Source organism: Sinocyclocheilus anshuiensis, unplaced genomic scaffold (assembly GCF_001515605.1).
Source record: "Sinocyclocheilus anshuiensis isolate Anshui unplaced genomic scaffold, SAMN03320099.WGS_v1.1 scaffold24, whole genome shotgun sequence".
Taxonomy (NCBI): Eukaryota; Metazoa; Chordata; class Actinopteri; order Cypriniformes; family Cyprinidae; genus Sinocyclocheilus; species Sinocyclocheilus anshuiensis.
The window spans coordinates 525,068-536,003 of record NW_015557090.1 but is presented as its reverse complement, the minus strand read 5'-3'; the positions used below and the strand labels follow the sequence as shown (position 1 = coordinate 536,003).

Here is a 10,936-nt window from a genome sequence, read left to right as displayed (position 1 = left end):
TTAGCAAATGGCTGCAATATAACAAAGAGTGAAAAATTTAAGGGGGTCTGAATACTTTCCGTACCCACTGTATATAAATGTAGATATCATGAAATAAAATGTATCTTCTGTCAGGGATTCTGTTCCTCGAGAGTATATCCGCTTTGCGATTTAGGAGATTTAGGAGAGTGCACGTCGCCTTTGTGATTTATGTACAAAACCACAGACATGTTGTCAGAGCGAATCAGCACATGTCAAGCCCGTAGGGCTAAGGACACCGCCTTCGGTTCCAAGTGGTTTATGTGCCAACTGCTCTGAGACTCTGACAACAGGCCTGAAGTCGGCATGCCCTTGCACACTGCTCCCCAGCCTGAAGTTGACGCATCTGTCGTAAAACTGTTTAACGATCGTACTCCACAATTCAGTACTACATACTGTAGTTCACAGTCTTTGTAACATGTTTTCAGCAATACATTTCTAACATTTAGAATGTGTTTAGAAACAATTCTCTGAATTGCCTGAACACGGACTTTAATAGTTATAAAGTATGCTCCATATTCTATATGCAAGTATGCAATTTCTTGTTTATTTTATTTTGGGGTGATATGTACATTTCATACAATCCCATTCAATATAAATTAGTTTGAGTTAAAAATAAAACAGGGTTAAGAACAAATTCATGTGCGTACGCACCTGTTGTGAATCTTTGTGTGAGTGCGAATGATGCACACATTTATGAGTGAATTATTTTTTTCTTTATTTTCCATGCTGGTGCATCAGCATCATATCAGGAAGGGTCTCCCTGCCCTCACCGTGGAGATTTGATGTGAGTGAAGAAGATCCTTCTCTCATTCTGGAACACAAAGCAATCAACGGCTTCTTAAAGAATCCCTGGTGCTCTCTAAGATACACTTAACCCCGAGATATCTTTGTTTTCACCATAAGGAATCAACACAACATGAGAGTGGGCTGTGAAATATGAAGTAATGTCTGGCAGAATCTTAAAATAGCTGGTCTGTGGAAGGCTGCTGGGGTTGAGGAGGGATTTCTCCTCATGTGGGAGTTTCTCTGCAGCATTTCCTCTGTGTACACCTCCGGCTGGATCTTCTGCAGCAGAGACACTCAAGTGATTAAAATATGTTGCAGACACCAATGTGAAGGGAATGGCTATAGGCTTCTTCTGACGCAATGTTTATTCTCAGAGTAAACATCTGCAGAAATGCCCATGGTGTTACATTCTGGGGGAGTCTGAAGGCTTTTGAAAAGGCTAAACAGGAATACAGAGATGGAAGAGAGAATTTTGAATTGTACACATGGGTGTAAGTTTATATAATCTAAATTGGTGTGCTGTGGATTGCATCAAAATATTATTTTTGTAGGTCTACTTAAACAGACATGAGCTAAATTATCTTGCATCTAACACCATGCATTGAATTTGTATGATGACACGAAGAAAAAATAATTTAGCTTCATAAATTACATAGATACTGATACAAATTGAAGAATAGTAGCCTACACAATATCAGAAGTGCATTGTGAGTTTCTGCTTATGTACTGCGAGCGGTTAATGGAAAAACAGGAGTGGATCTAGTGACAAAACGCTTTGAAGGAAGGAATATTCCAGGTTCGGATTCCACTCACAACCATCAGCCTACTGTAAACAGTTAGCCTAGAGGTGATAACAAAAAAAGCCATTTGGAAATTCTACTATAATTTAGAACCAGCAGTAGAATGTCAGATACAAGGTGCAATAAATAATTACTTATTATTAATGAGCATAATAAACCATTCTTCATCAATATAGGCTAGTTAATTACGCATAGCTAAATTATATTTACAGTTGCCAATTAGCTTAGCAACGTTTTTCCCTATTACTTTTTTTTTATTATTATTTATACTGTTTAAATAAAATTGTATTTGTATTTACAGAATGTTTTTATTTATTTATATAAAGTTGTACAGCAGTATTACCTAATTGCAACCAAAATACAACTCTGTGAAAAGTTGTAAAAACGTTTTGTGTTTGATGTCTATTCAGAGCTCATCAAATTAGAAAGTCTCGGTTTTATAATTCAGAATCGGCTTCGTGTGAATTAAATTATGTCAAAATTGGCGTTTTCAAATCCTAGTAAATAGTGTCACACAAATATAATTCTGGTGATAGTTTATTGAGTCAGGCTGCTATGAAGCGGCGCTAATGATGAGAGGACAGAGACGCAGCTCTCGTCATTACTGTTGGAATAAAAGAGGACAGTAATATTTCAGACAGAATAAGGGAGGAGATTTGCCGTCGGCTCTCCTATTGGCTTAGTGCAACCGTGATGACATTGAGGAGACGGCTTTATACTGTATAAAGCTCCCTGAGAGTGAGGAAACCACTGTGAACTCCTTACAGCTGAAGTGCGCCAAGGAAAACCCGTGAGATAACACTGAACCATGAGTGAGGTAAGTGCACCTCTAGGTTTACCGTATCCAGATGAGATTTAACGCAGATCTTTGCAACAGATGTTGATTATATAATATGCATAATAGCTTTCGGCATCTTAATTTCTTTTGGGTGCTGCAGTGTGTTGCTGTGAGTCCTCGCTTAGAGTGTTTGATTCACTTTAGCCTTCTGTACCCACGAATCTTTTCGAATCTGTTCGATGTTTACGTAAAATAACCAGTGTTGGGGAAAGTTACTTTTAAAAGTAATGCACAACAATATTGCGTTACTTCCCAAAAAAAGTAACTAATTACGTTACTTCGTTACTTTTGTATGTAAAGTAATGCGTTACGTTACTTTTGCGTTACTTTTTAAATCTGGGCTGGGCTTGCTTGTTTGCTTTTAATATAAAAAGTTCTATTTTTGGCAAATGTAAAAGCCCTATATTTATCTATCATCATAAATATAGAGAAACTGGGGCTATAGATCTCTTACTTTTGTTTTGGAATCTCCATTTCTGTATAAACATAATTATAAGCTTTAGCTATATAAAGGCATTGAATATTTCCACCCTTATTGCCCTGGAGAAAGTGATACAGTTCATTAAACACACAGTGACCTTTTGCAACACCATCACTCAGTAGCAGGGCAAGTTATAGCAATTGGAACATTCCCTTAAATGGCATATTTTATAGGCTTTTTATAGGCAGTTCAGTAAAATCTGGACAATAACCTAAATAATGAAGCACAAAATAATTAATCAGCAGCAAAAATGGAACATGCAAAAACATCAAAACATTTTTTTGACCAACAGATGTCACAATTAATCAAGTGATTAATTCATAAAATCACAACTTTAACAAACATGTGACAAGTTGCCCCGATGTGCCATTTATAAAAATACCCTGAGAACACAACTCAACCTTTTGTTAAAAATTAATGTATGCCAGTGTGGTTTTTAACACTGTAAATGTTTTTTTTTTTTTTAAATAAAAATATTTTGCTGTTTTAGTTGCATTTTTTAATGTTTACATTTGAAACTATAGCCTTCGTGAACTAATAGCCTATTAGCAGCTTTAATTTGATGATTAAATACATTCTCTTTCCACATATTGCAGTCTACCTCAATTTGCGGATTGCTGGTCTGTTCTGTGTTGCAGACAGCATGGAAAAAATAAAGCTAAAAGCAAGTAATAAAATCGTCCATATGTTGGGATAAAAATAATTGCTACACAGAATACATAGCTTTTATTTCATGTATATGCATTTCAGTTGGCAAACGCTGATCTGTTTCATTAGGACATCTCATCCATTTCAGAATACCTGCTGGACATGAGCAGTGTCCAGTTACGTTTTTCTGGACTTTTGCCTTTGGTTATTGAGATTTGTATGCATCAAGAGGGCTGAAAGCATGTAGTTTGCATGCTTGTTGTGTTGAGTACAGCATAATCTCAGTGATTCTCTCTCAGTAAATAGTTAATACATTTCTAGAGAGGAAGTGCTAATTAACTTCAAAGCCATCTACTGTAGAAGTGGTGCAGTTGTGACATCTTTCTCCAGCAACATGAGCTAGGTGTGTGCGTTTTCTTGATGTTATTTTCTGTGACCTGCAATGCTTTTAAACATGATTTAACATAGGCCAAATTTAACATAGAGAGGGATGCTAATTATGAGAGAGGAAATTAGCATAAACTCAACCCTGATTTAAGCAGTCAGGTCATTACGATGCGTTCAGATGCTTCAAAGTATTAGAGTGTTTAATATCTAAAGAAAAAGCCCAATTACTATGAGAGCTGTGATCAAGCACCATATGTCACATCTTCTCATTAGCTTTCATTCTGCCTTTTCTTGTAGAAAATTTAGTAGCAGAAAGATTGTTTATTTATTTTCCAAATATTTTTTGTAATAATGTTTCTCTCAGACACTGTACGGAGCGCCTCTGCCTCTAAAAGGAAGATAAAAACATGATCTTTTTACTCTCTCAATAGAACATTATAAAACATTATTAACAGTTTAATAACAGTTGAAAGGAGGAAAATATAATATTACCTATAAACATACAGCTTTTTAGGCATTGTTTTAATTTACTGTATTGTGGCCTTTCTAAAACAACTACATAATACTTAACAATAGTTAACAGATGGATTTAATACAGGTAATGTTAATATAATAAAAACCATAACAATGACAGCAATGTGACAATATGAAAACCTGTAATAGACATAATGGTAATGCACAGTTTTGGAATTGAAAAAGAACAAATAATCTTATAATTTACTGTAAAAAAATAAAACAATAATAATAGTAATGATAATAATATAAATAAATTGACATTCCCAGAATTCCCCGTGTGACACTTTACATTTTTTAATTAAGTACAGTTTTGTTAAAGTAGATTAGGGTTTTATGTTACATTTTATGTTGTTAAATAATATTAATTGCATTATTTTATTGTCATGTGTGTTATGATGCTTCCAATGTTGCTACAATATTTTTTTTACAGTTAAATTTTGGCTACCACATTTACTGTTTTTTCCCCATAATTACTTTTTTTTTAAATAATGTATATAATTTTTGATACTATGTCAATTATGTCAGTTTATCAGCACGCATACATAAGTTAGTTTTAATAAACTGGAATAAAATGGAAATCATAGGGCCCTGTGAATATAGTCATCACATGAGCAGAGCAGGAGAGCACAGATTGTGGATAGATCAAGAGCCACACAGCACATTTAATCTGATTTTGACAACTCTTGAAAAACTGCCCACATTACTCATTTCAAAATGGTCTCCTCGTTTCTCATCTAATTCATCTCTGACCTCTCCACACGTCAATTCTCTCACACTGGATTGCTTTATGACACTCAAAAGGCCTACTACATTTCTCGAAGAAGCACAACGGGATGTCAGAAATCTGATTTCTGATTTCCGAGTTCTACTGCAGGTTTGAAAAGACACCCCACACCCGCCCTGAACACCTAATTCCTCGTATGTGTAAACATACCTGGCAATAAAGCTCATTCTGATTCTGATTCTGATTCTGATTGGACATGTGCTGCCATGAGCAAGAATGTGCCGCTGCATCCAATCTCCCCGCATTTGCCACCAACTGTCTTTGTTCCTTGCAACTGTCTGATGTGTTCTCATTCTGCCTGTCTTTAGTGAATATGGAAGCCGGCTTTCATAATACACTTGACAAGCATTTGTGCACTTCACAACAATTGTGATGTTTACTAATGTTTGACTAATGGTACTAAAAGGAGATGAAATAATAGCTAGTTGTGAAGAATAAGATATAAAATATCTTAGCTTAAATCTAATAGTTATTATCGTATACCTGTACAGTATAAAATAAAATCTAAATGTTTATATTTATATTTATATAAAGGAATTATTTGACTGAGATGTGACTTGTTTGAATAAAAGAATGAGAATAATAATAGTATGAAACATGAGAATGATAATAAACATAAAAATACAATAAAAAAACAAAAACTGTGTTAAAAACAAATGGAACTGGAACATGAATGACATAAGACTAAAAAAAAAAAGACTAACACAGACAGGAGACTTTTCTTTCTTGTTTCAGAAGTTCACCTCATGTCACTCTAGTGAAGGATTTACTTTTTTGCCAATTACAAGTTAAGAAATCACTGTTATTCCATTTATTTCCTCTTTTCGTAAATCTCCAAAGCATAAGCTGTTTCTTTGAACAGTTGCAAATGAAGTAGTCCAACTGCCAGGCAAAGCCACAGAAAATTTTTAGTTTGGCCGAAGGCATCAACACATCAGCATATTAAGAAGCTTAAGCAAACTGTTTTGTTATCCAAGCTGGATTATGTGAACTTTGCAGTATCCTTCTTATAGCTCTGCATGTTTGGTGGTGCTTGTGAAGGCAATCGTCACTATAGCTATTGCCCATACTGAGGGTTAGGGATTCGTGCAAACCCTTAACCCCAAGTATTAAAATTCCTGGAACATCTGTACTATGAATGATGCTTCAAATCATGTGGCTTGTTGAGGAAATATGTGCTATGACTTTATTGTAACCACATAGCAACATACTAATAACCACTCGGAAAACCTTAGCGACCGAATATAGCAGCACCCTACAAGCAAATTAGTGGTCGACCGATATATCGGCCGATATTTGGCATTTTTCAAATATCGGCATCGGTCGATAAGTTTTTCTGTTTGGTCGATGCGTTCGAAACTTTATTTTGACGGCGCGACGGACTTTTATTTTGACGGCGCCGAGAACGGCAGCGCCTGAGCATACAGTGCTCACATTAATTTCTCCCTCTTGTTTGCTGTCGTCGTTAACAGTTCTGTCTAATACGGATAAAAGTGTGTCTAATAATCTGATAGAAATGTTAAACAAAGGAATTCAGTGCCCTGTTGGTTACAGTGTTTACTTCCTTTTTAATTATATTTTTATTAAATATTTATTTATTTGTGAAAAATACTCTAAAATATAAGTATGTTTATTTTATACATTTATTTTTTAATCCATTTTCAAATGATTTCAAATTTCTTGAATATTAATTAAAATAAATACAATTATATCGGCTTATATCGGCCACCCTGCTTTTCAAGATATCGGCATCGGCTGTCAAAACACATATCAGTCGACCACTAAAGCAAATGTAAAACAAAAGGTTTCTTGAACTCAATGTGCATTTTCAGCTTGAATATGATTTTAAGTTAAAGTGCAAAATGTCACTGTAATAGCTGCATAACCAAATGAATGCCTAAAGAACAAGGACCAAAGCATATTTACAGATCTGGTTCTATAATATTTGCTATGCTTATTAGATGCTGCTTTGTTCCATATTACAGCATGGTGAAAGGAAGTACATAAAAAAAACTATGAATATTTGAATGGTCATTTACTTCAATAAATGGGTCATAAATCACATTCACAATCTACAGAGTGCATTACAGATTGACAGACTAAGTATTGTAATGCGAATAAATTGTCCCTGTAATGTGTTAGTTTTGGTTTGACTACTGAGGCAGTATACATCAATTGCATAAGCTCTTGGCTCTGGGTATATAAGATTCCCAGCCGACTGTACAGCAACTTGCACATGCAATGTAAATATGTTAATTAAATCGATAAAACAAACTGACAACTTTATTAAGCCCCTTGATGGTGAGAAGTGAATTGAAAGGTGATAGCAGAACCTTTAGTCAATTGAACAATAAACTGGGTAGAAACAGTTTTAATAAATCTCTCCTCGCCAGGGACGTGGTGCTAGCTTGATTGATTTAGCCTGTTATTTTTAAGAAATGCTTCTGCTGGTATGCTCTGTGCCCTACATTATAAAAGAAATTATATAAATAATTTGTGTTTTTTTTCCACTAAATATGTTTTTGCACCAAAAAAACAGTATATTATAGACCCCTTTTCAGTTAGTAAACATTGTGACCTTTTTTTTATGGGCGGAGCTTAGATGGAGACAGAAAGATTCCCCTGACTGCTTCACTAACGCTAGCTTAGCAGGTTTTGTTTGCTTGTTTTGAACAATGATTGGATAAAATTCGATTTTATCTTAATATGTAATGTCACTCACTGTCCGGGATTGTGATTGTTATTTGAAAATAACAGAAGGAACCAGATTGGCTGACTCATTCACACTCACTCAATGGATGGACGATCTGACAGGAGTGGCCTGACACACCTACCAGATAGAGCAACCGAGCGTGTATAGTAAATAGAAACTGAGGGGATATAAATCTTTAGATGCCTATAACTATGTACTAACAGTGGCAATTGTAAGCAAATGCAACTACTTGAACACACACCTGACACATAACATGGGCACATATGGCAATTGTAGAAAGCGAGACGACAATGTTTCCTTTTCCGTTTCCTTTATGTTTAGTCAATGATGTTAGTAAACTTGTTCCCCAATTTCTGATTAGGTGGGCATGCATGAGAAATCTTTAGACTTGTAACCAAACCATAATCCATACCAACAAAAGACAATAGTTTATATAAGCTTAACTGATATGAAGTGTGCGCTGCAAACACGAGCATTTTTGATGATCGTTTCTGTCCAGTCTGCTTGTTTTATTGCCTTTAACCACAGCTGTCGTCAGTTTTTTGTCTGGCAATGGCAGCAGTTCTGCGATAAAATTTCAATTTGGAGCCTGTACTCCATCGATTCTGACACTCAACAACACAAGAAGATGACATTTTAAGCTCCTTATGTAGCCGATTCTGTGCTGGTTTTTATTGGCCACCTCTAGTTATCCCTTTGTTTTCCCTCCAGCTAATGCTGTGACGTAATTGTGACGTCGGCACTAAAAGGGTCTATTGAGATTGACCACTGGTGTTATAATCACTGGGAGGAACTGGAATGCCCAACATGGCGACTCTAGTAAAGTAAGTCCCGCCTTCCAAATAAAAGAACCTATCATCAATCGGCAAAGTCACCCACTGGTCTTTACATGAGACCTATGCACAGCCTTTGCTTTACACTGCACTTGCATATTCGCTGGAGCATTACTTTACTCAAGATGTAGGTGCTACATGCAGCCAAGAAAAGCAGGTTTGGCAAACACTGCAGTTTCAGTGATGGTACTGAATGGAAACAATATGACACTTGTGTATATACTGATCTGCCACAACATTAATACCTCCTGCTTAATATTGTGTAGATCCCCCTTGTGCTGACAAAACCGCTCTGATGCATCAAGGCATGAACTGCACAATGCCTTTGAATGTATCCTGGGGTATCTGGCACCAAGACATTAGCAGCAGATCTTTTAAGTCCTGCAAATTGCAAGGTGGGGCCTCCATGGATTGGATTTGTTGGTCCAGCACATCCCATAGATGCTGAATCAGATTGATATCAGGGGAATTTGGAGGCCAAGGCAACACCTTGAACTTTTTGTCATGTAACTCAAACCATTCCTGAACAATGTTTGCAGTGTGGCAAGAGGGTGCATTGTCCTGCTGAAAGAGGCCACTGCCATCAGGGAACACCACTGCCATGTTGCCCGGAACATAACACTGCCTCTGCCAACCTGCTTTCTTCCCGTAGTGCATCCTGCTGCCCTGTCTTCCCCAAATAATTGATGTACATGCACCTGTCCATCCAACTGATTTACAAGAAAACGTGATTCATTAGTTCAGGCAACCTTCTTCCATTGCTCCATGGTCCAGTTCTCATGCTCACGCGCCTATAGTAGGTGCTTTTGGAGGTGGACAAGGGTCATCATTGGCACTCTGACCAGTCTGTGGCTATGCAACCCAATACGCAGTAAACTGATGCACTGTGTGTTCTGACACATTTCTATCATGGGCAGCATAAGTTTTTCAGCAATTTATGCTACAGTAGTTCTTTTGTGTGATCAGACCAGATAGGCTAGCTTTCGCTCCCCACATGTATCAGTGAGACTTGGGCATTCATGACCCTGGTGCCGGTTCACTGTTTGTCCTTCCGTGTATCTCTTTTGGTAGGTTCTTACCACTAAATACCGGGAACATCTCACAGGACTTGCCACCTTGAAGAAGTACTGACCCAGTCGTCTACTCCAAGGGTGGCCATCGTCTGTCCTGGAGAGCAACAGACCTGCAAAGTGTTGTTCCAACCTTGATAAAAACTCACCTGCCTGTAGCTTTCTAGTAAACCTTAGACCTTAATTAGCTTGTTCATGCGTGTTTGATTTGGGTTGGAGCGGAACTCTGCAGGACTGTGGCTCTCCAGGTCCGACGTTGGTCACCCCTGGTCTAGACATCACTATTTGGCCCTTATCAAAGTCTACAGATCTTTTCGCTTGTCAATTTTCACTGCTCCCTGACTCTTCACTTGCTGTCTAATATATTCCACCCCTTGACAGCTGTCATTTTAATACACGAGTTTCACAATTTGAGTTGAATTACTGAAATAAATGAACTTTTCCACGACATTCAAATTTATTGAGATGCACCTGTAATCAATATTATTCACTTCAGCTGTCAATGGTATTAATGTTATGACTGATCAGTGAATATATGGTACTTATTATATACCAATATAATTACTGTACATGGTACTCCAAGGTACAACATCATATTACCATTATACATGTCTAAACAACATAGTAATAGCTGTTTTTGACAGTGAAGGAATGTTAGGAGTAAAAGAATGAAAACTGGAGATCTCTGTAAAGAATTATTTTCTGGTTTACTTACTCTTCCTCACTGATAGTGAACATGGAAAACAACTACAACAACAACAAAGAGGCTCACCTGGAATTCACCTGAAAAAAAGAAAAAAAAAAGGCATTTCACTTAAAATGTTACCATTAACATCATTCTAAGCTATTGCACCATGCCCTGATCCAAGACCCGAGTAATTTAACATTGATGATAATTACAGCTATTAGCAAAAGTGAATAGGGCATTGCTGGTGAATTATCCAAGATTTCCCTCGACGTTCAGTAACTATATGAGAGAATTGAGGAACTAAATAGTATGTGAAATGAAAACCGGGGATATTTCTAGTTCAACGGTCAAAATCTCTCTCTCTGTCTCAA

General features: G+C 36.7%; 1 protein-coding gene across 1 annotated transcript in view; it reads left to right on the top strand.

The window, feature by feature from the left end:
- Positions 1 to 2,387: 2,387 nt before the first annotated feature.
- The window catches only part of pcp4b (Purkinje cell protein 4b), a 37,142-nt gene continuing 28,593 nt past the window's right edge, over positions 2,388 to 10,936 (top strand). The window contains exon 1 of the mRNA XM_016471871.1: positions 2,388 to 2,424. Coding sequence (XP_016327357.1) covers positions 2,416 to 2,424 — 9 coding nt within the window. The 5' untranslated portion in view covers positions 2,388 to 2,415. The remainder of the gene's footprint in view (positions 2,425 to 10,936) is intronic.